This window comes from Cyprinodon tularosa, unplaced genomic scaffold, assembly GCF_016077235.1.
Source record: "Cyprinodon tularosa strain WSP-4 unplaced genomic scaffold, ASM1607723v1 ctg709, whole genome shotgun sequence".
Lineage (NCBI taxonomy): Eukaryota > Metazoa > Chordata > Actinopteri > Cyprinodontiformes > Cyprinodontidae > Cyprinodon > Cyprinodon tularosa.
The window spans coordinates 3,252-29,774 of NW_024039462.1; the positions used below are offsets into that span (position 1 = coordinate 3,252).

General features: G+C 38.7%; 1 protein-coding gene across 1 annotated transcript; it reads left to right on the forward strand.

Annotated features, from left to right (window-relative positions):
* Positions 1–759: 759 nt before the first annotated feature.
* On the forward strand, positions 760–26,091 carry LOC119772331 (SH3-containing GRB2-like protein 3-interacting protein 1; the record flags this gene model as incomplete). Its single annotated transcript, XM_038268689.1, has 23 exons — positions 760–833; positions 924–969; positions 1,338–1,394; positions 1,663–1,720; positions 4,618–4,793; positions 4,909–4,920; positions 5,369–5,380; positions 5,701–5,725; positions 7,893–7,956; positions 8,661–8,731; positions 8,817–8,891; positions 8,977–9,045; positions 9,128–9,889; positions 10,609–10,730; positions 10,831–10,981; positions 11,115–11,171; positions 12,530–12,641; positions 15,823–15,978; positions 19,107–19,239; positions 19,344–19,546; positions 19,754–19,818; positions 24,227–24,397; positions 24,498–26,091. Coding segments are annotated over 23 exons (2,694 nt in total), but the record flags the coding sequence as incomplete, so codon positions are not given.
* Between the last annotated feature and the right edge of the window lie 432 nt (positions 26,092–26,523).

Consider the following 26,523-nt stretch of genomic DNA (forward strand, 5'->3'; position numbering starts at 1 on the left):
TCGGAATTACAGAGTATTTCTTCACTGAAAGAAGAGTAAAACACTGCTCTGGAGGCTTTTCTCAGAGGAAAAGATGTTTTTGCTCTTCTCCCGACTGGTTTTGGCAAGAGTTTGATCTATCAATTGGCTTGTGCCTGGCTTGTGGTTGTGTTTTCGTCGTCGCTCTGTTCGTACGTCATATGCTTCGTCGATCTGATTGGTTTATTTGGCCTGTCTATCACCAACATAGGCCAATCAGCTAACCAGTATTTTCGCCCCTTCCCAAAATTACTTCAACGGAAGGTTTCCAGATGGATATGCGGAGCAAATCCATCTGGCGGAGTCAGGTGAGGCTCACAGCTCTGTGACCGAAATGTTTGGGGAATGAAACTTATAGTAGTAAATACAGTAATATAATAATTACTTTCAAGGTTTGTGCATTCAGTTGTTCCTTCTGCTCCATCTCTGATCAAGCCTACTTGTCCTTAGCTTTAGTTTTCTTTCCATAGGGTCAAGGAATTGAACTATTACCAATTCAGTCTTTGTTAAGATTCCTTCACACAGCTAAGGGTTTGTTCCAAATCAATACCTTCATTTAAAGCATCAACATGAATTTATTTCCTTTTTTATTGAAACTGAAGGTCCTCTGATCCGTGGCTTACTGCACTGTTAATCTTGTCGGTTATTTGCTGTTGAGTAGCTTTTATTGACCAGGCAGTTGAGTGTATTATAAGACACTCATGCTGTAAATATCTTTTATGATGACTTTTTTCTTCATTTTCTGCAACAGGACTGAAAAAACGAACCAGAAAAGCCCTTCGCCTAGGGAAGAAAGAGAAGGACACAGAAGCAACGTGAGTTTACTCGTGTAAAAAAGGAATATCTTTTGCGTAAAGGACTGTTTTTATTCAATTTTATTTACTCGCCTCTTGTATTTTAAACAGGAGCTCACCTGACAAAGAGGGAAGCGAAGGTGGAAAGAAGGGAAAAGTATGTACACCGTGGTCCTCATTGCAAATATATCGCTAATGTCTGTGTTTAAAAAAACAAAACCAAATAAATTTTTGATAAAAAAACGATTCAAAGGGCAGAATGGAAGGTAGGTTAAACTCAGGGTCCGTCCCATGAATGCATGGTCAGCAGCTGTGTTTTCTCACCCTTTTACATTGACTTCTTCCTTGGTATCAGGTGTGTTGATATACTCTCCAATCTAAAATCATGTATTTAGACCCAACATCTTTCTTGGCTTCATTCGAATAAAGGAGAAGGTTGCAGATGGTTTGTGTGATAATACAATGCTGAGTTGTTTTTATTTACCTTCTGACACTTTTGATATAACCACTGGTTTTCCTTTTTAGAAAAAGGCCAATGGAGCTCCTAATGGTTTCTACGGGGAGATTGACTGGGACAGATATGTAAGTATCCTCAATGTATGTTGTTGTTGGATAAGCAGACACCCGATAGCTCTGGCACAAGGCAGTTCCTGTGTTTTTGTTGTGTGCGTTGGGGATTTAAATGACCGTGTACGCTCTTTAAAGAGAATTATAACTCAGTGTGCTGTAGCTCAACCAGAAAGCTGAATATCTTGAGAAAATTGTTCGCTGCCCATTAAGCCAAATCTATATTTGCAAGCATTGCTTTACCGCTTTTTCTTTGCCTTCGTGGTTTTCCTTTCTCCTGCAGGCCTCACCCGATGTCGACGAGGAGGGGTTCAGTCTACGGCCCGGTGAGGGAGACAATGATATCCTTTCAACAAGATATGGACATGTCGCTCACAATGCTATTGACTTGTTTAGCAGAGTGACTCTTCAGCTGAGTGCCTTTTGGCATTAAACATGATCAATCAATAGTCTCCTCCACCCCACCCATCAGGTTTGCCCATGCAGGGGCTGCAGAGACAAAGGAGCATAAAGACAAGTTAAATCCAAAACATGATAGTTCTAAAATCACTTCTTCCACCAATCCTCCTTTCGTCAACCATTTAGCTTTTTAAGGCTGATCTCTCTTTTGATTTCTAGTATTTATAACTTTTATACTTTTTACTGATATTGACATTTTTCTCAAAACTTTTTTTTTTTTTTACAATGAAGAAGAAATCAAGAAGTATTTAGAGTGGTGTTGGAACACAATTAAAATTTTCATTCAAGTTAATTATAAAGTCTATAAATAGCGCAACAAATGCATTTTAATCGAAAACCATATATCGACAAAGTAAACAACTTTTTCCAAACCAAAAACGCTGTTTGCTTCTAAATTAAAAATTAACATATAACCACAGCAACACATATATTTATTGTTTTCAATGTATTACTTAGATTATTAAACTATTTGATTTGTTGAAAGTTATCATTTAGCTTTTTTAGAAACTCGTGATGTTACCGTCTTTGAGATACTACTTCTTTAAGTGTGAAGATCACATTAGCATTATTTATATCACAATCAGGGGGAGTGGTGGCCTAGTGGTTGGGGTATTGCGCTAAGGTTCTGAGTTCGAGCCCCACTCCCACGGACTGCCACTGTGGCCTGAGCAAAGACCCTTAATCCTGCACTGCGCTGCACAATGGCACAATGGTTACTTTGTACTTGTGACAGTGTAATGACAATAAAGTTGAATTCTAAATGAATTCCACTGAACTATAACAGTAGATCTATGCATAAAGCATTGCTGTTTAGAGCTTAGGATTCGCTATTAAGCATGCAACATTTAGTGCAATTAAAACACATATACCTCTGAGGCGTCTTGTTCTCCTTAAGCCCTTAATCAAGACAAACAATATATGTTGCCACTTACTTTACCAGGGAGTACTTTAAACTTTTTCAGACCTGAAGCTCATCATCTGGTCCGATGTTTGCTGCAGCTGTGGAACGTTAGGAACGTCTGTGTTTGCCACAACATAAGTCCTGTTTCATTCATTCCTGCCTGCCAGTTGCAGTAATACCTCCATGCAGGTCGAGGTTCTAATGAAAAAGTCACATAGGTGATGTAGCTCATCTAAGTGCTACATCTACAAATAACACCAAGGGAACTATCAATGGTCTCCTGGGTTCCTCTCACTGATAAGAGTGGTGTGACTACCAGTTATCCAGGAATACACAGAACCAAAGTTACAGCGTCACTTTCACTGCACTCAGATGTTTTTTCAGCTGGAATACTTGTGATGCTGTTTGTGCATCAGATGTACAGGTGTAAAAGAAACAGTCCTGCTCGGGACTTAAGTATATATAAAAAGATACACTAAGTTGCATTACTTTTTATAATATCTTAAAATCTATAGAATTAATAATCAAAATGAATGTGTTTAAGTCCCTGCCCTATTTTCCACTTATTGCCTCAATTTTTCAACATGCTAACAGTCAAGATAATATGCAAACCTGTGTTAAACACTCCATAAAGAATGAAAATGAACCATTGTGCATAAATTACATTCTGAAGGTTTGTTGGTTAAGCTGATAACCAGCTGGTTGAGGCACACCCATCTGCTTGAAGATAATTTTTGGCTGGAGGAAATATTTGTTCATCTCATTTAACGGTGGTCTGTTTCACGAATTGCTTCAATGCATTTTCTGTTTCCAAATTATGTGGAGAAAATATGCAGTGCTGTCAACATAATAATGAGGGTATTTCTTCTTAGCCTCGTGAGACCATCCTGATCTCACGAGCTTTCAAGGTTTCACTCGCAGATCAGTCTGGAGACTCTCCGTTAAAGAAAATTTGGAGCCGTTCCCCAAACGAACGTCCAATCAGTGTTGGCTTTGAGGCGGGTTGAGGTGTGACGCAACGAGAAGCCCGACCATTCAGTCTAATGAACATGGCGGCTTCAGCCGATGAAACTAGCGTTAGCGTGGCTATCGAGCAAGTTTTATCAGAATTACAGAGTATTTCTTCACTGAAAGAAGAGCAAAACACTGCTCTGGAGTTTTTGCTCTTCTCCCGACTGGTTTCGGCAAGAGAAGCCTGGCTTGTGGTTGTGTTTTCGTCGTTGCTCTGGTAGTACGTCATATGCTTGGTTGATCTGATTGGTTTATTTGGCCCGTCTATCACCAACATAGGCCAATCAGCTAACCAGTATTTTCGCCCCTTCCCAAAATTACTTCAACGGAAGGTTTCCAGATGGATATGCGGAGCAAATCCATCTGGCGGAGTCAGGTTAATTTCTTCTGGGGACCCATAGAATCCAAGTGAACCCCATTGAAAACAAACAGGTTTGAAAAATGGTCAAACATTGGTCGGCTATGAAATGTCATACTTGGAAATACTCCCCTCTCTGCACACTAACAGCAGATACATCATCTCTGAGTTACATTAACTGAAAGTTGCTTTGTTTTATATTTAAATCACAGTAAGAGCAAAACCCTTTAGCAGCAGACCTACTACGACTTTCTGGTCGGCTTTTGTCTGACCATTTGATCTGCCAGAAAATCCCTTTCACTTCCATAAAAAGAACAAACGGAATCTTTGCTTATATGATTTATGAAACAATGGAAATAAAACCTCCACCCTCCATGTTGACAACTAACTAACTTTAAATTCTATAACTATCCAGAGCAGGAGAGTGTGTCTCCTCCTAGTTTTGACTTGAAATTCTCCAGGAAAAAAAATGGATTTACAATCACTCTTTGCCCTTGACAATCATTCACCAGCTTCCAAAGGAAAGCACCTCTCTTCCTCCAGCGATTCAGACGATGACGAAGAGAACAAGAAAAAGTTCAAAATCCGGATCAAGCCGCTGGTGGCGGACAGCGCCCGGTGTCTTCCTCCATCCATGGATGAGCTGAAAGCCTCTGTGGGAGGTCTGACGCTCTCTCCTTCTCTGGTGAGCGTTGCTGATCTTAGTTCTGTCCAGCACTAAACACTGATAGAGCTGCTCCACTTTGTAGCATCTGTTTAAGTCTCGTACTGTGTTTGTTCTTCCTGCTGTCCTTCTATAGAGGAGAAGTCCGGTAAGCTTGCAACGCCTGTTTTTTGTTTTTTTTTGTTAACAGCCAAAGATTGTGCAGGCATGTGCTCACTTGGTGGAAGAGCCAGTTTTGTTCCTAATGGTCTCCATGTTTCTGCATGTGGAATATGTTTTATTTTGTTCCTTTTAATCTCCAAAACCCACCGCTTTGTAGTTACATTTTCCTGCTGAGTTTAAACTTTACTTAAACCTCTCTGGCAAAGCATGTGGTACATAATGCAAATTAAACAGAACACGGACAGAACTCTGATCTTGTCTCTGCAGCTGTTGCATTCTGTTTATTGTCCTGACGGCACATTTTGCATTATGGGAGCTATGCTGTTAAAGTAAAGAAGATGTGTTGTGTCCAGTTTTAGTTGACGTCCAGTTGACTGATTTGTCACTCACTCTCTGACCCAGGTCTGTTCTCTCTTCCTTTTTGCTGGTCTCAGAGACGCAGTCCGGTGAGTTTCTCTTTTTCAGCTGCCACACCTGCTTGTTAGAGGCCTGAAAATCAACCTCCTGATTTCAGCTTACAGTTGTGTTGCAGATAAAAGTGCAGAAATTGTACAATCAAGTATCAATAAGTGAGGATAAGTAAAAATAAAATCCATATTTTTCTATTTTAAATACATATTTATGTAATGTATTCACTATTACTGTAGAATTCAGGTTTTCTACATTGAAGATATTTTAGATGTAATTACTGTAATTTATTTATCCAGATGCTCCATAGATTATTTTTATTTCTAAAGTATCTATTATTTGCTTTTCTATTCTGCAGGGGATGATAAAAAGAAACTTATCATGTGAGTAAATAAATATTTTCAACTTTTTGTTTTTGTTATTAGTTACGCACCATTTTTCAGGCCATACTTTTGAAAGGCGCGGCATCGAATTTTATTGCATTTTCCAGATTGCAAAAATTTGCACACATTTTACAGGTTGTAATTCGATTTCAGTGCGCTCTTTTAGTATTTTATGCAATAAAAAAATACAAGGGAGAATATATTGGGGAAGCTGGTTTAAATATTTTTCCTCCTAAATGTTTTGCAAAACAAATTCGAAAGGTATTGCATGTATTTGCTTTTAGCCCCTTTCACCTTGCAAAAGCATTTGGGACCCTTTAATTTTTTTAGCCTTCAAACATAAAGATATAAAATTGACATTTATTTGGGAATAATCAACAACAAGTGGGACACAATCATGTAGAGAAACGAAACTGAAGAGTGAGGCGTGCAAATTGAATCAGCTCCTTTACTTTCAGTGAAATAAACTCTCCATATGCTCAATGAGGATCTGTGAATGATTCGATGTTGACCTCAATGACTGATGATGATAAATAGAATCCACCTGTGTGTAATCAGGTCTCCATTTAAATGCACCTGCTCTTTGATTGTCTCAGAGCTCTTTTTAAAGCGCAGAGTACATCATGAAGAACAAGGAACACACCAGGCAGGTTTGAGATTCTGTTCAGGAGAAGTTTAAAGTCGGATTTGGATACAGAAAGATTTCCTAAGCTTCAAACATCAATAGGAGCACTGTGCAAGCGATAATATTAAAATGGACCACTGAGAATCTACGAAGACCCAGCTGTCCCTCCAAACTTTCAGCTCAAACAAGGAGAAGACTGATCTGCAGCCAAGATGCCCATGATAACTCTGCATGAACTGCAGAGATCTACAGCTGAGGTGGGAGAATCTTTTCACAGGACAACAATCAGCAGTGTACTGCACAAATCTGGCCTTTATGGAAGAAAGACTTTTCTTAAAGGTATCCATAAAACGGCTTGTTTAAAGTTTACCACAAGACACCTGGGAGACACAGCAAACATGTGGAAGAAGATCCTCTGGTGAGATTAAACCAAAATTGAACTTTTTGGCAACGATGCAAAATGTTGTGTTTGAGGTAAAACTAACATAGCTCATCACCCTGAACGCACCATCCCCAATGTAAAACATGTTGGTGGCAGCATTACGGTTTGGGCCTGCTTTTCTTCAGCAGGAACAGAGAATATGGTTAAAATTGATGGGAAGAACGATGGAGCCGAATTTAAGGACCATTTTGGAAGAAAACTTGTTGGAGTCTGCAAAAGACCTAAGACTGGTACGGAGGTGTATCTTCCAACAATCATCCAAAATATAAAGCAAAATCTACAATGCCACTGTTCACAAATGAACATTTCAAGATGTTGGTATTGCCTAATCAAAGTCCAGACCTGAATTAAATTGAGAATCTGTGGAAAGAACTGGAAACTGCTGTTAACAAACCTTCTCTATCCAACCTCACTGAGCTCAAGCTGTTTTGCAGGAAGAATGGACAAAAACATCAGTCTCTCGATTTGCTAAACTGATAGACACATACCCCAAATGACTTTGCACAAGGTGGCGCTCCAAAGTATTAACTGCAGGGGGGGAATTTTGCACACACAATTTTTTTTTTCATTAAATAAAAAATTCGTAAATTTCGTACCATCTTCATTACTGCGTCGCACTTGTTGATTCTTCACAGAAAAAGAACATTTTATATCAAATAGTTCAAGGGGACGGATAATTTCGCCTGGCACTGTAGCCTGCTGAACCATCATTTACTAAAATCACAGCTACATTTGTCTTGAATGTGTTCTGATTAGCTTTGCAGGTGCAAAGATTGAACATTTTTGACTATTTGTCTTTGAAAAATAGCTAAGGCTAATTAGGATTACACAGCAAAGATATGTGAGTGAGCATAGTCTGTCCACTGACTTATTCTAAATCCACACTGAGGAGATGCATCCTAATCTCCTAATAATCCCATTGCCGTGTTTCATCATTGATATTTTGAGTCCTGTACAATTCTAAAACACACAATTAGAAACATATTAAGGTGAATCCAAACTTTTGTTAGACATTGCCCAATTAATTGTACTCTTATCAAGCAAATATATGCTGTATAAACTAACACATAAGTTTCTGTGATGGTTCTCTGTAATCATAGGTGAAGAGATAGCTAGACCCAGACGCTCCACCCCAACGCCAAGTTGTGCATCTGAGACACCAAGGTCTGTAACTTTAACGGCCAACGAGTTAATATGATTTTACCAATGTTATGTTATTCAAAGTATTTGTTTGTAGTATTAAGGACTAGACAAGTCCAAGTTGGAGTTGAATTTTTTCCTGTATCTAGTCTGGTTAAGATTAAAAGGTCAGTGTATATAAAAGGTAATCAAGTTTCTTAACATTTTGCCTCATTCTATCATTATAAATGATACAAACCTTTAACTTGATTTATAAGTCAATTTTGTTGGAATTTTCATGAAACTGCTATGGAAGTTACCAAATCAGGCTGTATTATCAGGTGACATGTAACTGAGCTCTTGCACAGTATCTATAATCAAACCTTTATGTAACTTTTCTGAAACTTTACCTCATTTAATTTACTTAATACTTTTTTAAATGTATTTTTCATGCTCAGTTCTGGACTTTACCAGGTGCTTTATGGACATTTTTTTTTTTTAAGGTCTTAGCTTAACTCTGTCTAAATTGTGTCCTCTCCTCCCTCCCAGTGAGTGCAGTTGCAGATCTACAGTATACAGATCTCTGATTGAAAAATTAGCAAAAATCGAATTCCAATCCATCCAGAAATCAAAATCAAATGTTGCTTATAAGCCTGCTGTTGTCTTTTGATTGCATTAGTCAGAACTGGAGCTAAGGTGGAATGGATACGTGCTCGCATTGCTTTTAATAGTTATGTCTTCTCTTGCAGCTCCACTGTGCCACAGAATGTTCCTTCAGTGTTCAGGCATCCTTCAGAAAGCAGATATGCCAGATATGATGGTCCGTCTTCTACTAATTAGACATTACTCCATTTATAAACACCGGTTTTCCTTACTCAACTCTGATCCCCTTTCCTGTGTTGCAGCAATCCGCAGTGATGCATGGGGAGAACCCAGACCATGCTCTGAATCCCAGCTGAGCCGTAGTTTTCCAACAGGAGGTGAGTGGCCGTATCTTTGTTGTTTCTGTAAACCTAACTAATCTAGTGGCTGTAATCTGGTGGTGATAAACTGTTTCTACTGCAGCTCCTCCACCACTTCCTCCTAAAACCTTTCCATCTAGAAGTCGTTACGGTTATCCTTCGGACTTGGCAGGTAACTTTCCTTCTGTAAACCTTCAGTGGAGGTCAATCACATGCTGTAGTTCAGTGACAACTGTCCAAACTTTCTTTCACAGCTGATCTACCCAATGGCAGGGCAGCCCGAAGCTCTGCCCCCATCTACCTGAATGTCCTTTCCCCTGCCTCTTACCGGGGGTCCCCAGCCCCTGACCTAGACGACGTGTTTGGTCCTGCTGACAGCCCCAGAATGAGGGAGGAGGCGGCATCCTCCAGATGGGTCACCTTCATGGACGACAGACCTCCACCTCCTGACGAACCAGCTCCTCCTCCACCACCAGACTCTCCTCCTCCAGATACACCTTCCTCCACTCCTTCAACTCCTGGCTTCTCTCCCGGACCGCCACCAAATGAGCCCCCGCCTTCTCCTCCGCCGTTTTCCCCAGGATCTCCTCCTCCTTTTACACCACTAGACTCACCGCCCTCAATCGTGCTTGGACCTCCGCCTCCAGATGAGCCAGCTCCTCCTTTGCCTCCTGACTTCTCCCCTTCCGACTCTTCCACTGCATTCCCTGACGAGGAAGGAGTCGACGAGGAGGTCCTGCAGCTGGCAGGGTATGCCTGCTCCTCCACTACAATCAGCCCAGTGCCCCCTTTGCCAGCAGAACGGAAATCCCCTCGGGCAGGGGTCACATCTCCTTTAGTCTACGGGAATCTGGGAGGAAAGCAGACTCCAGAGGGAGCGTACCAGAGGGATGATGTATCGGATCTGACAGGCTCTCCCAGAGAGCTGACACCCAGCTTCAGGGGAACTCCGCCTCCTCTTCCTCCAACCGCATACAGGTCCATCATGTCTTCCCCTGGGCCCTATTCTGGAAGCAGTGAGTGTTCTGGTCTCTTTGTCAATTGAGGTTCACCCTCAGGTATAATTAGAGGACAATTTATATGACATCATGATATCTTACATGCATGGAGGAGAAGGAATTGACTCAGTAGAGAGGATGTAAAGGATAATATAAGGACTTACTCAAATTTACTGGTAGAGAAGATAAAATATTCAAAGCTGCAGAGAAATATTTATTTCTAAAGATACTGAAGATGTTAGGATGTAACAAATGTGTTTTAACCCTATATAGCTCACCTAATTGTAGTGAAATGATTATTTAGATTCTCCTAAAGACAGAATAACAGTTTTAAGTAAGACCTGATCAGTTTTTTTTACTTATGAAGTGCTTTTTACAGACATAAACACAAAGTGCTGTAAGAAAATGTCATTATGAAAAATAACAGAGCATAAAACATGGACCTAATGACTAAATAGTCACGAAGGGAGAAATTAAGTCTTCAAAAGAGCTTAATTGAATCTGATGAGAATGATATAACTGGACAGTATCTACTTAGAATTTTACATAAATTCCTTTATTTTACTGAAATGTATGATTTTTTTGTTTAGAATTTTAGTAACTTTAGAAACTGGCAACCTTTTCCTGCTACGTGAAACTAGCAGGAAAAGGTTGCCAGAACTAGAGGAAGCTTTGCCTTGTTTTTGCTGTGACATGACGGCAAGTGTTCAGAGGACAGATGATGTTGTTTCTCCCAGGCCCATCATCTCCAGCTCGCCCTGTCACGCCTCAGTCTCGAGGGAGTCCAGTGCCGCCTCCTCCTCCTCCTCGTCCAACCTCAAGACCAAAGCTACCCCCGGGGAAACCAATCACAGAGCTAGTGCGTATAAAAAAGATTTCCACTTTAACATGACTCATTCCATTTCAGTGTCAGGATTAAGCAAAAGCAATTCTTTTGGTCCTTTTTACCCGTTTTTTAGAGTCGGCCATTCAGCCCACCGGTTGCAGTGAGCCCTCCACCTTTTGCACCCCTGGCCCGCGCTGAGAGCTCCTCCTCCCTCTCCTCTGTCACCACACATAGTGCAGCTTCCACTCCAACCTTAGGACGAGACCTTAGCATGCCCACCACAGGTATGGATACGTGTTGGCATTGTCCTCTTTTGAGCTGAACACCACATGGCGTCTGCTTCTCGTCATCATGTCCTCACCTCATTGTCTTATCCCTCTCATGATTCTCTCTCCCCTCATGTCTCTGCTCACCCAGAGGCCTCACAGCCTCTGGTGTGGTTTGACCACGGCAGGTTTTTTTTAGCCTTTGAAGGTGAGTCATTCCAAAGAGCAGCAAAGAGCCCTTGTCAGTGCATGAAGCCCTTCTAGACATTCTGTTTTTATCCCTTGTCTTGCTGCACATCCCATCTCCTGCTCAAAAAGATCCCGGAATTAGATAGATGTTTAAGGATCATCAGAAGTTCCTGTATGCTCATCATTCGCATTAAATTCAGCTGATTAACTGCTTTTTTTTTTTTAGAATTAAAAAATGACTAAAGCAAAATACTTCAGTTATTAAAAAAAATATAGAGAGGGCAATTAATGCACACTGATGTTTGGATCATCACATAGACATCACTGGGGTTCTGGTATGATTCTTGTTGAATGTTTGACCTCTGTTCTTGTCCCAAATGGTGGATGTCATTTTAATTATTGTGTTTTCTTTGGTGGAAGAACCCCTGTGGTGGTTTTATTGGACATTAGTGCAGCGTTTGATACTAATGATCACATTTAATCAGTTCTGGTAAAATGGATTGGCCATGTTGGTACAACATTGTATTGGTTTAGATCCCACTTCAAGCACAGGGTCTTGTGTCAGTAGGTACATCAGAGTCCTTAACCCTGTAATGCCAAATGTATCATATTTGATACATACGCTTTCTGAAATGTTTTGCGTCTGACACCTTTTGCATAATTTAATGGTAAAAACTTTGCTCAAAATCCTATTGCACACAATCAGATATACCTGATAACAGAGGGTAGAAGACTACACAAAACATTATCTGGACTTATTACATAGTAATAAATTATTAATGTCAAAAATGTATTTCTGTTTTTTCCTTTTTACATATTTTTTTAAAAAGGCCAAATAAGGACTTCAAACCAAAAAAAAGTAATTTTCTGTTTTCTTTTATTCTTGGATCGGGGTTTAAAGGATTAAAATCTGTTGGTATCCCCCAACGGTTCATCTATCTATATGTACATGCTCCACCTTACCCAGATCCTAAATTAGCTTAACTGTGCAGACGACACACAGCTGTACATGACAATGTCACCAGGTGACTAGGGAAATTCGATAGAAAAAAATCACATTTGGCAAATTAAAGAAAATTAGGGTAGACATGTAAAACTTTGACTGTTTGACAATTACTGAAAGGAACAATAAGTTCAAACGTGCGTGCAATATTTTGATATTTATAAATCCACTGAAGTTGTTATATTCTACCTTGGGGAAAAAAGTCTAACTTGTATTAATGGAAGCTCTAGATAAATTCCTACGATGAGTGTATGTATGTAAATGTCTGAGCAATACTATAGAGTTTATTTAACCCTAATATGTCTGTTCTAGCTATACTTTTTTTTACATACCTTCCAACATATGAGTATCTTTTGGCTTTGTGCGGTTACCAGGGTGCTCCAGAGGACCCAGCCCACTCACCATGGGACCCCAGGACACTCTGCCAGTTGCAGCTGCATTCACGGAAACTATAAATGCTTATTTCAAAGGCGCTGATCCCAGCAAGTAAGTCCTTTTTTACAAAGTAGGTTGGTTAGGTCACTATGACATGATACAGGATCTTATCTATATTGTTATATTGCAAATGTTTCTGATTGTAGAAATATCATAGTAGATTAGGTAAAATATAAAATATCATACTCTGATCTACAGAAATAAAAGAAGGACCTAAAAAACGCCATGGGTGTGAAGGACCCGGTCTACTTGGACTGGATCCTTCGAAGTCTGTGAAAATAAGGAGGCCGGAAGAGTTTTGGCTTTGGATTCAAACAGGTCGAGCTTTCAATGGCTTTCACCGCAGTATGATCAGTTGCCTAGCAACCGTGATAGTTGAGACAAAAAGCAGGCAAAGAATTAAAACCAAACTACCCAGGGGCGTGCACACATAGACACTAGGTGGTGCTAAAGCACTAGGAAATTTGCCCTCTATCAAAGAAAATGCCCTTTTGAAACTCGTTTTTTTTTTTTATTATTATTATTAATATTATTAAGATTTTACTGAGGTCGGTTTTGAAATGATCTTTTGAAAAGCTGAGCCATTAAAAACGACTGAAACAATGCCCCGAAATGACCGACCTACTTGCGCACACCCGACCAGCCTCTCTCTCTTCCTTTGTCACGTGAACTCGCTCGGTCGCCCGCAGGGCATGCCAGATGCGCAGCATCATAGCAGTTTTCATATAGCAGGAACGGTCGCTGACAGGCTGCTTCTCCCGTGCTCCATTAGCCAGGTAATAAACAGATCAAGCAGAATCATTTTGTTGTGCATTAAAATGTCTCATTCAGCAGCACAAAACACGCATTTTGCCGACTGGTCACCAGATAAACTAGTTGTCTCCTTGTAAGATGCTATTTTACTTTTTATATTTTATAACCATATTTTTTATCTTAAGTGTATACATTAGTCTATTTTATTGCATGACGTATACCCACAGTTTTTAGATATTTTTATAATTTTATTTACCTATTCCATATTATATGTTTCATGTTGCACGATTGTACCATAAAAAATTCGTAGTTTGTGAACTCCTTCACTAACAATGGCAATAAACCTGATTCTGATTCTGAAAGTTTTACACTGTAGCCCAAGTCAATGACAGATAACGTGAGGACGACCACATAGGCTACAAATAATTTTGGTAGAGTTTGCAATTGCAAATCTATGGAAGAGGATTAGGGCCACTGAAAAAAAAAAAAATAAGTTAACTGATTTTTAAATTTTATTTCAGTTTAGTATGGGGAAAAAAGTCAGAATGCTGACTTTAATCTCATAATTCTAACTTTTTTCTCATAATTCTGACTTTTTGCTGAGAATTCTGACTTTTTGCTCAGTATTCTGACTTTAATCTCAGAATTCTGACAATAAAAAAGTCAGAATTCTGACTTTTTTCCCATGTTAAACTGAAATAAAATTTAAAAATCAGTTAACTTTTTTTTTTTTTTTCAGTGGCCCTAATCCTCTTCTGTACAAATCTATGTGTCAAGACAAACGTTTTCTGTTGTATAGGTTTTGTTAGGCAACATAAATTAACCCATTTTGGTCTCTTTGTCTTAATTGTATATTGATTTAGTAATTGCAGCACAATGCCAAGAAAGGAGGGTTAATCATATTGAAAAATCTTAAAAGCTATTCACATTTTATTTTTAAGTGGTTTGTGCAGCAGGTATTAAAATAGCTATTATTTTATAGGCTACCATAAGTCATATCCACGTGACAAGACTTCCAGTCATATTGCCCTAATAGCCCATTATTTAAACTAATGTGGCATATTTGTTAAAGCTATTATTATTATTATTATTATTATTATCATTATTATTATTATTATTGTCATGATGGTTATTATTAATATATCGCAGCCAGTCACAGCAGGGAAGCTCTATACCATCAACATATAACAGGACAGGAGATGAGGAAGAGTTCAGGGAAGACGCAGAGACAGAAAAAGACCAGGATGAGGGAGAACAGCAGGATGAGGGAGAACAGATGGGTGAGGGAAAACAGGGAGATGAGCCAGATGAAAGAAGTATGCTTTAGTCTGTTCTGTTGGTGATGTGACTTTTTTCCATTGAAAACTCACGTTTAGAGAATGTTACAAATAAAAGTCAAATTTCATTCAACATGCGTTTATTTATTTTTTATAATTAAGTGTTACACGTGTCTCCAGACTGATCTGCGAGTGAAACCTTGAAAGCTCACGAGATCAGGATGGTCTCACGAGGCTAAGCTAGTACGCCACCCCTGTCTGTTTGCCTCCGCCATGTTGCCGCTGGCAGAAGTGAAGAAGACTCACCTAAGATGGCGCATCAGTGTGACCAAGCAAAATTGAATCAACCCAGAAACTGTGCAGGACATGTGTGGTGCCTGCATTCTACTGTGCACAATTACAAAAGTTTTATATGAAAAGCTGGGCCATCTCAAAGAATAAAGAAAAATGGCTGGTTTAATTTTCAGATTTCAAATCTTTTTTTTTTTTTTTTTTTTTTTTGGCCAATTAGCAGCGTAAAACGGATTTCAGAGTGGTATGACAACCCTAACATCCACAAGTGGGACCTTTCCTCACTGCCCAACAATGGCAGAGTGGTTGAAATTCTCCAGTGGACACAAAGAATGGCAGATTTTACCTTTTGCTCTAAGTGCTCTTCTTGGAGCATACAGTAAAAAAAGGTTTACAATGAGCATGTGACAGAGTGACATGACCAAATTGATGCCAAGGACAGAGCTGTTCCCCAGACTTGAAACCAGCTTAGCACATCTAGGACATTGTCTCATTCTATTGGCCTAGACAGACTTTCCAAGTTAACATCCGTTAACCGTTTAATTTAGGGCTTGGAAGAGATTCCCCGGAAGAAATCTTTGCACACCACCAAGCCACATTTTGACTTGTCTTAAGAAATATCTGGTGAAACTGAATCAGCCAGTAATGTTGTTTTCCAGCTTTATTCTGAGTATGATTCTAAATCCAGACCTCCGTGGGATAATCTTAATTTACCTTGATCCTTCTATGCTTTATTTTCCACTGTGTGATAAAGGTTTTCACCAGAATTATTTCATTCATTCATTTAGATCTAGAGTGTTATTTTAGTGGTCTTTTTTTAAGCAGTGTATATTAGGTAAAAGCTTTTGCAGTTTAGCTTGTATGTCTAGAAGTGTTTGCTTCTCACTCCCACTTCTGTCTGTTTGCTGCAGATGTGCGGTGAAAATCACAGGGGAGATGGTGCTCTCCTTCCCTGCAGGTATAACCAGGCATTTTGCTTGTCACCCAACTCAACCAATCCTCACCTTTGTCATCAGCAACTATAACCAGCTGGAGCAAGTCCTCCCTAATCCACAGCTGCTGTGCTGGTGAGCATAAACATGGTAAAGCTGTCCCTTTTTTAATGGCTGTGGGGTCGTCCAGAACTATTAAATCCAGCTGTGGCTTTTATTTTATGTTAGGTCATTTCAAGGTTAGGGGTTGCAGTGCTTTGCAAAGATATTTACAGCTTTTGAACCTTTGACTTATGTTTTTGTAATTTAAGAATCCTGTGTTCCCTCTTCTTCTGCAATGTCTATCTATCAGAGTCTGCAGACGGAAATTCAGTTCTCAGTTGCTAAATCTGCTAATTTTGTGCATGTGCAAGCTGAAACCTCCGATTCATGTTTACGGTGTGACTTTTGTTCCTTTATTATTGCAAGGAAAGAACACATTTTGTAAATGGAAGAATGAAAATGCAATCCATAAAGGAAAATTTATTTAAAAAAAATGATCAGAAAAGGGTTTTGAAAGTAATTTAGCTGTTTTCTTAGATTTTTGTAAAACATTTTTGTTTTTCATATTTCATTTTTTCAAACTTTATTTAAAATTTTCTGTACTAGATTGTACATTTCAAGTTTTATGCTTTTTAAATTTTCTTTTTCAGATTTAGTGCTATGTATTGTATGTTTTTAATATTGCATTTTACAGATCACCTTCTATTTACTTCAAGCCAAACATTAAAAAGAAAAAAACAGGCTTTTGATGCGCACATTGACCAAATAAAATGTTCTCGCTAAAGCCCCTGTTGCACCTTGCTGAGTTAGCCAGTTCATGCCTGACATCCCAGAATCTCCTAAAATGCTGGCATACGCTGAAATTTCTATGTATTTTTTAAATTTTTTGGCATATACATAGCCTATTCATATAGAGTCCAGAACTTATGTCCAAGGACAGCCTAACTTATGCATAACACACGGCAAAGTAATACCCATGAAATGTCACCAGCCAGTGTCCTGGGTGGGGGGTAAAAAGCACAAAAAGATTCCAATAAAAGCCATTATATGGTAACTGTAATTTAGAAACATGTTCAGTGGTCGTCTGGAACACTTCACATACGTTGATATGCCTTGGAAATAAGTTCTTGATAAGTTACACATAAGTTATGCACACCTTTTTCATAGGCTTCGTATTTCAACGATTAAATAACTTACCTGTAACTTATGGTCCATGTATTAGCATATGCTGGCATGCGTCTCGACATCTTGGCATACTTGCCGTATGCCTAACCTGACTCCGCCAAATGGATTTGATCCGCATATCCATCTGGAAACCTTCGGTTGAAGTAATTTTGGGAAGGGGCGAAAATACTGGTGAGCTGATTGGCCTATATTGGTGATAGACGGGCCAAATAAACCAATCAGATTAACGAAGCATATGACGTACTAACAGCCAGGCTACTCTTGCCGAAACCAGTCGGGAGAAGAGCAAAAACATCTTTTCCTCTGAGAAAAGCCTCCAGAGCAGTGTTTTGCTCTTCTTTCAGTGAAGAAATACTCTGTAATTCCGATAAAACTTGCTCGATAGCCACGCTAACGCTAGTTTCATCGGCTGAAGCCGCCATGTTCTTTAGACTGAACTGTCGCGCTTCTTGTTGCGTCACACCTCAACCCGCCTCAAAGCCAACGCTGATTGGACGTTCGTTTGGTGAACGGCTCCAAATTTTCTTCAGCGGAGAGTCTCCAGACTGATTAGCGAGTGAAATCTTGAAAGCTCGCGAGATCAGGATGGTCTCACGAGGCTACCGTATGCCAGCGTTTTTGCCAGATTTTTCATGCGTCAGGCATACGCTGGTCTAAATCATCAAGGTGTGACAGGAGCTTAACATTCATGCAGAGCATTAGAAATGAGTCTTCGCGACTCACTCCAGAGGGCAGCCCATCTGCAGATGTGGAGTGGGTGCAATTTGAAAATACTGAAATTCATAAAACAGTCTGAGAAAGTGAAATTTGAAAAATAAGATTTAAATTTTTTTTAATAAAATTAGAAAAAATTATGTATGAAAAATGATTTTGAAAATGTAATTATTCAAAACAATAATTAGAATTATAATGAAAAAAAAAAAAAAAAACATCTGAAAAAACAAGGTTTTAATTTTGGGTTGCATTTCCAGTTGCATTTCTGTTTTAAATTTTACATCATTCCTACCTCTCTAAAGCCTGGACCATTAAATAATTTAAAGAAAATTCTAATTTCTTCAAATTAGAGTTGTCATTGAACTTTCTGACAAATGAAAAAAATAAATAAGATGTATTCACATCCTCTATGATAAATTAGGCATATCTGTATAATCTTCTATAGATTTCCGGTAGAAATATCAAACCAATGATGCAGAGGTCTCAATAACCCATGTATGAAAACATAATGCACTTGGTCTCAAAGGGATGCTTCATTAAATATTAAGAATAAAATATGACCATCTGAAAATGAAAAGAATATGACAAATCTACTAATATACCAAAACTCTCAACTTAAACTAAAAGGTCGGGCAGTAAGGGCACTAACCAGAGAATAAATCAGATGAGGAGCTACGGAGGAGCTGCGGAGGGAGGATTTAATCATGTGACATAATAGCCACCCACTAATCAAACCTAATCAGTGTCAAAAAGTGCTGAGAGAACCTCATTGTTGAAACAATGAAAATTGTTGAAAATGGTTTTGCAAACCATTTTCTAAAAAAAGAAAATTGTCACGGCATACTACCATAATTTGCTCTAAAAAAATGTTGAGTCTTGAGGTTTCCCTGATTCAACAACCACATTCAATGAGATGTTAGATAGCAGGTCTCCTTAAAACAGGTTGACATATTGGGAGGTAAATGAGCCATTTGAAACAGGTGTTGTTCAGCATAGATTTAAATTCTGCATGATATTGGTGAGTTTGTACTAAAGATGGACACCTTGGGTTAAGATCAAAGCATGTTTGTGTCATTAGAGCCATAAAACAAAGTAGACACTCTAAAAAAAAATAAGAAAAATGAGAAAATTCTGTGTATTTTAGTTCAAAGTATTTTCCTTCTACTTCCTAATTACATATGTTGTGGTGTTGTGGTCAATCACAAAGAATCCCACTGAAATATATTAAAGTCTGTGCAGAGCATTGGATGGGAACGGATATCCACAGATACTATCGTTTTATTATCAGCATCTAAATGGGACCTCTTCTTGTCGTCTTGTAGTGATTCTGCAACGGATGGTGTGGATACCAAGGAATTCTGGGTAAACATGCCAAACCTGATGAGCCATCTCAAGAAAGTGGCCGAACAGAAGCCCCAGGCAACATACTACAACGTGGACATGATCAAATATCAAGTATAGATTGCCTTTTAGTTGCCTAACGTTATTCCTTCCATGAAACATATCGGCTGCTTTATTCTGCTGTTTTTTGTTTGTATATTTATTTTTTTTCCTGTTAGGTGTCTGCAGAGGGGATTCAGTCCACTCCTCTGAACCTGGCTGTGAGTTGGCGAGGTGATTCCACCAACACCGACCTGCGAATAGATTACAAATACAATGCTGAGGCCATGGCTTCTCCGGTGCCGTTACACAACATCCACTTTGTGGTTCCTGTGGATGGGGGCATATCCAGGCTGCAGACCATGATCCCCCCCGCCACGTGGTAAAGATCCCTCACACCTACTCAGGGACAGCCTCACTAGGGGTTCTGATGTCTGATAAGATGCCCAAACATTTACTGAACCTATTATTATTGGGCCTGTTACCATTTTTCCCATTTGGTCAGTCGAGGTAGTGACTTTATTTTCAGTGCATGAAGAGGAAAATATAAAATAAATAAATATAAATACATTTTTATTTCTCCATTCAGGAATCCAGAGCAGCAAGCGATTCAGTGGAAAATCCAAAGCCTGTCTCAAAGATCTGAAAATGGAGGCAAGTGTTTTTTTTTTTCCTTCAAAATCATCAGACATGGGGGGGAAAAAAAACAACAAAAACCCAGTGGACACTCTTTCTGGTTCTATAGGATTTAAGTGAAAAATTCAAAATCATCCTAAAGGAAGGATTTTTCTGCAGAGTTGTGAATGTCTTATAACACAATGTCAGGGTGGAAATGAATCAGCGAAGGTCTTAAAGAAGCAGTTACTGCTGACCATAAGGTTATAAGGTTGTTATGTTAGACAGAATAAAATAAAAAAAGGACTTAATTCCAATAACAAAAGCCTTAAAAAAAACTTTAAAGACAGTTGGAGAAAGTCAGAGGAGCAGACTTATCCTAAAGTCACTCTGTGGAATTGGGAATTATCCAAAAGTGTTTTTGAATTAACAGTTCAGAGTTTAAATTTAGTAATTTGGGATTTCATTAGATAAAGACTGACGAATAGGATTTCATCTTTCCTATGAAAAGAAGATGTTAAGTTGCAAAATGTAATGTAAACTGAGAGACTTGCTGACCAATGTTCTCTGGGTGGGTCAGATAGTTAAAGATATTTGGCCATAATATGTTTTGCCAATAGACCCTTTTTCTAATCTATGTCACAGTTAGGTCAGAGTGTTAGCTGGAGGTAAAACTAACCGAAAACTAGATGTGGTGAAAACAAACCAGCACCAAACCAGGCTTTGCTAAACAAGGAGGTAATATTATAACGTGTTGGTTCCCAGAACCAACAGAGTACAGACAGTTTGAAGTTTTATCCCGCACCTGCTGTCACTGCCAGAAAAAAAAGCTACCAGCTGTGGTTCAAAGTGGTAAAATGAGGGGAGTAGACAGAAACAACCATCAAACATGCTCTTATATGCAGACCAGGCTTCTTACAAGATAAATGAAGGTGAATAAAATATATTCTTTTGTATGGATGGATTATGGTTTAAGTAGCATTACTCCCCCAGCTGTACAAATCCAGTTTGCCGTTAAGATTTTGTTTCTTCTGTTAACAATGAGCCAAGCCAGCTAGATGTTCGTGGTTTTGGTTCAGCTACTCTAGATAGAACGACGGATCTCCCTCTGTTTTTCAGTTAGCCAGGTGTAGATGTAACACTACTCTGCTAGAGGTAAACCTTTCGTATGGTCAATCTATTGAGTTGGTATGGCTGGGTCGGCCGATCTGGATCTACCCTTTCATAGTTAACTGGGAATATTTAAGATTTACTTTCTGAGGCCATTCAGAAACAGATTTTCTGCAACAGAATTAAAAAAACAAAAAAATAAAAAACTAGAAAAGCACCCGGAGAGCGTAGACCTCAACCAAGGAGCAAATTTCCCCCCCAAATTGTGACTTACATCTATGGTTAAAACTCGCACATGATCTGGACCATTTCCAAATTTTAATAAATTGTTCCTTGGCTTGAGGAGCAACTCTGGTAAAAAAAAAAAAAAAAAATTCCATAAAATCCATTCATAGGTTTTCAAGTGATCCTGCTAAAAACCAAAAACCTTCCCTTTTCTCCTGTTTTTTTTTTGTTGTTGCACCCAATGGCATTTTTTGGCCCCGATACCGATACCTGGCTGTGCAGGATGAGCAGATACTATCTGTTTAAAATTGATGTGTGTGTATATATGAAGAACTGCATACTACATGGTTGTCAAATAATTGCCATCATGGCTTTGTCAAGCTGCTGCCTACCTTTGAGAAGCAGGAACATGACAATAGTTGAATAAACTTTTGGCTCTCAAAATGGTATCGGTGCCCTATTTGTTGGCACTCGCCGATTCCCGATACCGCCACTTTAGTGCTGGATCGGGGCACCGCCCGATAATGATATCGGTATTGGTGCAACACTAGTTTTTATCTTCAGTAAAATACCTCTGGACTTTTTGAGTCGATGCTGAAGGCTGTCAATAGTCACTGCTGCCACCCTCTGGTTTAGAGGGGAACTGCTTGTTCTGCCAAATATCCCTATCTCACAATGTTGCGGAATATTTTAAAAACTTTTGTATTCAGATGAAGATCTGGATCATCACCTGGATCATCACCTTGGCATGTCAAATAGTTTCATTAAGATGCATGTATGACTTTTCAAGTTATCATGTTCACTTACAAACAGAGACAAAACCGCAGACTCTCCTATAAACATAACCTCCTTGGCAGAGCTAAAAACCTAACAAATCTTGTTAGATAACATGAAAGTTCAGGAATCTTTCTGCCTTCAGCTAAGAAATATGTCAAATTTACAATGACCAAACTCAGCATATCGTCACAAACCTCTTGTTTCCACTGCACTGTTAAAAAAGTAAATGGCAATTGTTGTTCTAACACACAATTGTATTGTAATCCGACTCAGAAATATAAATTTGACATCTAACAAATAAATACACGTTTGCCCAACTCAAATTCTCAGAAGTTGGTTTAACAAGGAGTTTTAAATCGCCTATACAAGATTTTTTGAGTTCCCTCAACTGTAAACTCATGGGCATGCGCACTGCTTATGTTCATGGACACGCCCACTACGGTACGGGGTTTCCTATCCCTTTCTTCAAGGGCACAGCCTTTTTCCCTCGTGTTTGAGAAGATTGGCGGACATTGTGATTTTATGCATCTGGAGAACCACGGAGGAACGACCCTGGGACCTTACCAGTTTTCCCGGTGAGTGCTGCAAAGTACAGACAGTTAGCGGTTAGCTCCGTGAGTTAGCATTCCCTTGTGGTGTATTGCCACCGAGTTGAAGCATGAGTTCACATGTTTTTCACGTTCTGGTGAAAGGAAAAGCAGCGCACGTGCGCGTTTATAATGCGCGTGTGCGCGTGCGTGTTTATGCCGCGCATGTGCGGGTGAGTGTTTATGCATAGAGAAAAGAGTGTGCCTGATATTTTCATTGTACAAATGAAAAGAGACATTAAGTTGAGTGTAATAACTTATTAAATTTCTAAATTGTTTTATGTAGTGCAGTGTTGTTGCACTCAGGCACAGAATATTACAAGACTACATTATTTTACTTTCTTAATCCGATGTGGGTATTTACTGTTATTTACATTATTTACATGTGGATTTTTTGCTTTCATGATTTTATTTGCTTTACAAGAAAAACAGTGACATAACCCTGTAATGCAGCAGTTAATTCGTAATGAGTTAGAAAAGTTACATTACACACTGAAATTTATCATACTTGGAGAGATATAAACTGTACAGTTAAGAACAAGAAGTGAATGGATTTAACTAAGCCCTGTTGTGCTATGCAGGCTGGGTTTTTTGGATACCCTGGATTCTGGATTCTCTCCTTAAATGGAGATGGCGAGCCAACCGTGTGAACATCTGGATTTGGACTGAAGAGAAGGATTTGGACTGAAGAGGACTTTCTTTTTTTGCATTCATCGTCCTGTCGGAGTGGTAGGACTAAAAAGAAAAACTCAGAGATAAAAAGGGAAAACCTTTTTCTTTTTCCGTTGGGAAACAAGACATTTTATTTCATTTTATTTTTTTTAAAAGGGTGCACCCAATTTAAAGAGACTACAATTGAAAAAAACAAACTGAAGGCCGTCCAAATTTGTAAAACTGTTATTTTTTCATATATGTTAATACACTTACTTCACAAAAAATTACCTGTGTGTTTTCCTCTTACTAAAATGGTGTCTTACTGTTTTTTCCCTCATCATCACTCTTACGAATCTAGAACATTCTGGTCCAGTGTCATGTTACTTTGATCTGTGCAGTTAAGATTATGTTGTTGAACATGGTTTTATACTGTATCTATTGATGCAATGTTTGGCTTGAAGCAATAAAAATGTTGTATTAACATAATTTTTTGTGTGTTGAATGATTGGTAGTGAAGACGATTGGTAGGACTAAAAAAACTGAGTTGATAGAACTCAACTTGCAGATAACACTACAAAATCTGAGTTTGTAGAACTCAAAATCTATATGTCAAACTCATAAAACAAAGTTGATAGAACTCAGAACTTAAAGGTGAAACTCAAAAACCTAAGTTGGTAGAACTCAAAATTTCTAAGTAACACTCCAAAAACCTAAGTTGGCAGAACTCAAAAATCTTTGTAAACTCAACCACAGTGAATTTAAGTAAAGAAAACTCAAAAAACCAAATGCATCACGTTGCCTAGAAAATGTAAGTTCTGTCAACCTCTATTTTTTTTTCAGTGTGGAGGGCTGGTACTTTAGGCCTTTTTTTCACAGGATACCACAGTATGCCATAGTCTAAAGTTTCATCATGAAAGGCTAAAGCTTTTTCCAACCCGAGTTATTAAAAGAACAACAAATCCAAACCACATTACATAGACAGCTGAGCTACTGTATGAAGGACCCCAAGGATACTACCAAGTAGCAATGAGTGTCCTTAATTGTGTCCCATTGCCTGCATTCTTCTATTATCTAAACATGTGTGTATTGTGTAGGAGTAGGGGCTCTACTGGGCCGGTTCCAGATGGAGGAAGGTCCCTGTAAACCCTCCAAGCCCCAGCTGGCGGTCCAGTTCACCAGTGAGGGAAGCACGCTGTCAGGCTGTGATATCCAGCTTGTTGGGACCGGCTACCGGCTCTCTCTGGTGAAGAAGAGATTTGCTGCAGGTCAATAACAATACATGATTTTTTAACACTTTTAGACGTCTAAGGCATTAAGCCTTCCTCCTTCTGACATGTTATTTTAATTATTTTTGTTTTTGCACAGGGAAATATTTAGCAGATAACTAGCAGGTTTGTTGATGAAGAGCACCAAGGAAATTCCTGGCTTTTGACTGTGAAGACTATGGATCCATCCCATGTTTAGTGGACATCTGAAGTTCTCTAGCAAACCATCAGAATGGTTGAGGTATGCTGGAAGAACAGAGTTTATGCAAGTAAATATGGATCCTTCTTTGTGCATCTTGAACTCGTGACCTGAAACGGGGTAAAAAGATAAGGAAGCTTGTTAACTGTAAAATAATTGTAATTCATACAGTGATCCAGCATTATTTATTTTATTTAATGTTTAACTGGTAAATACTGTAAATGCACAGTGGGAGATGATGTGAGTTGATTGTATGAAATCAAGAACAATCGTAAAGGTGGGAGTAATTGTTCGGGGAATGGGGGTTTACCTGTGAGATTTGATATACACTGCCTCTTCAGATTTGGTGGTAGCATCCTTATCATCATCTAAGAAGAACTTCTTCCTTTAGTTTAATAAGCTTTGAAAAAAAAGAAAAGCCAAAAGCCATCAGTTTGGCGATAAAGAAGCAGGTTTTGGTTTCTCTGACGTGGAACTGATCGCTGCTCTTCAGAACTTACAATCAGATTTGATGCTGAATCTAAAAATTTTTCCACCCTGTGGAACTGACAGCACCTCCCAAAAATGATCCCTGTTTTGGTCATTAAACCCAAACTTCAAAGCATTTTATTGGGACTTGATTTAACAGACCAACACAAAGTAGAGCATAAGTGTGAACTGGAAGTAAATGCATTAATTTTTTTTATTTTTTATTTCCAAGTAAATAGAAGGTAGAAAATGTGTGGTTGGTGTTTATATTCTGCCTCACAATGTCGATATTCTGTAAAGGGAAACATCTTGTTACAGCATCATGCTGCCAGTGCCATGCTTTACTGTGGGGACGGTGAGTTCAGCATGATGAGCCATTTAATCCTACTAATACTCAAGTATGATGTGCCTTGTGTTGATCTATCACATGAAATCCCAGTAAATTAAACAGAATTTTGTGGATTCAATGTGATAAAGTTAAAAAGGTGTATAAGTATATTTGCAAGAAACTCTATTTGTTAGAGAAAATAATAAATTGAAGACCAACTTAGTAAAAATACTTGTGTAAAATTAGAAATTTCATCCCCTGATGGCTTTAGTTGGGTTCTATTACAAGAGAATTTTTTTGTGCAAGAGAAATTGAAATTTTTGGGTGTTCAGGTTTGACACAGACATGTATTTCCAGCCACATATGTAGATTATCGATCTTTAGGAAGCTGCAAAGAAAGCCCCCAATAATGATCAATTATTGCAGCAGCATAATCTTCTATTGAATGCTTGAGAAAAATTCAACCTTTGTTTCAAAGGCATGTAAATCAGAAATAAATCCCATGTTAAGAAATGATAGTGGTGGGACTCTTGGTCCCTCTGATGGTATTTTGCTGATTTTCCTTACTTCAAACATTTCAGTTGTTGGAGGAAACACATGGAGAGAGGGAATCCTTTCACCTTTCCCTGCACAATCCCTCCGTCTTCAAGAATCCCGGTTCCTATCATTGACTCACTTCTGTTCAGCTCCAGGATTTCCTGGAACAAAATGCTGACACATTTTCCGATGCCCATAGTGCATTTTTATTTTAATTTTAAATGGCGTGGCACTTCAGACTGCTCTCAAAGCTCTTTAACAAAGATTCCTGTGGAATTTGAAGAACAGGCCCACAGCATCATACTGTAGATCCTAGTCCGTGCAAAACAGTGGGCAAGAGGGTATTTTTCACATATTTCATATTTGTTGAAAAAAGGCACGATAGAAGCGTAATTGTTTCCATGGAGATTCACAACTCCAAGGTGGCTCTTTTTTTTTTCTTGCAATGAGATTTGGCTTTTATGATACTTCTCACTAGTTGTACTTCCATAAACCACCTTACTGAATAAATTATGATCACAGAAAAACATTTGCAAAATGGAAATATTGCATTTTTTTAAAAAAATCCCACGATTTTTTTATAACTTTTTAACC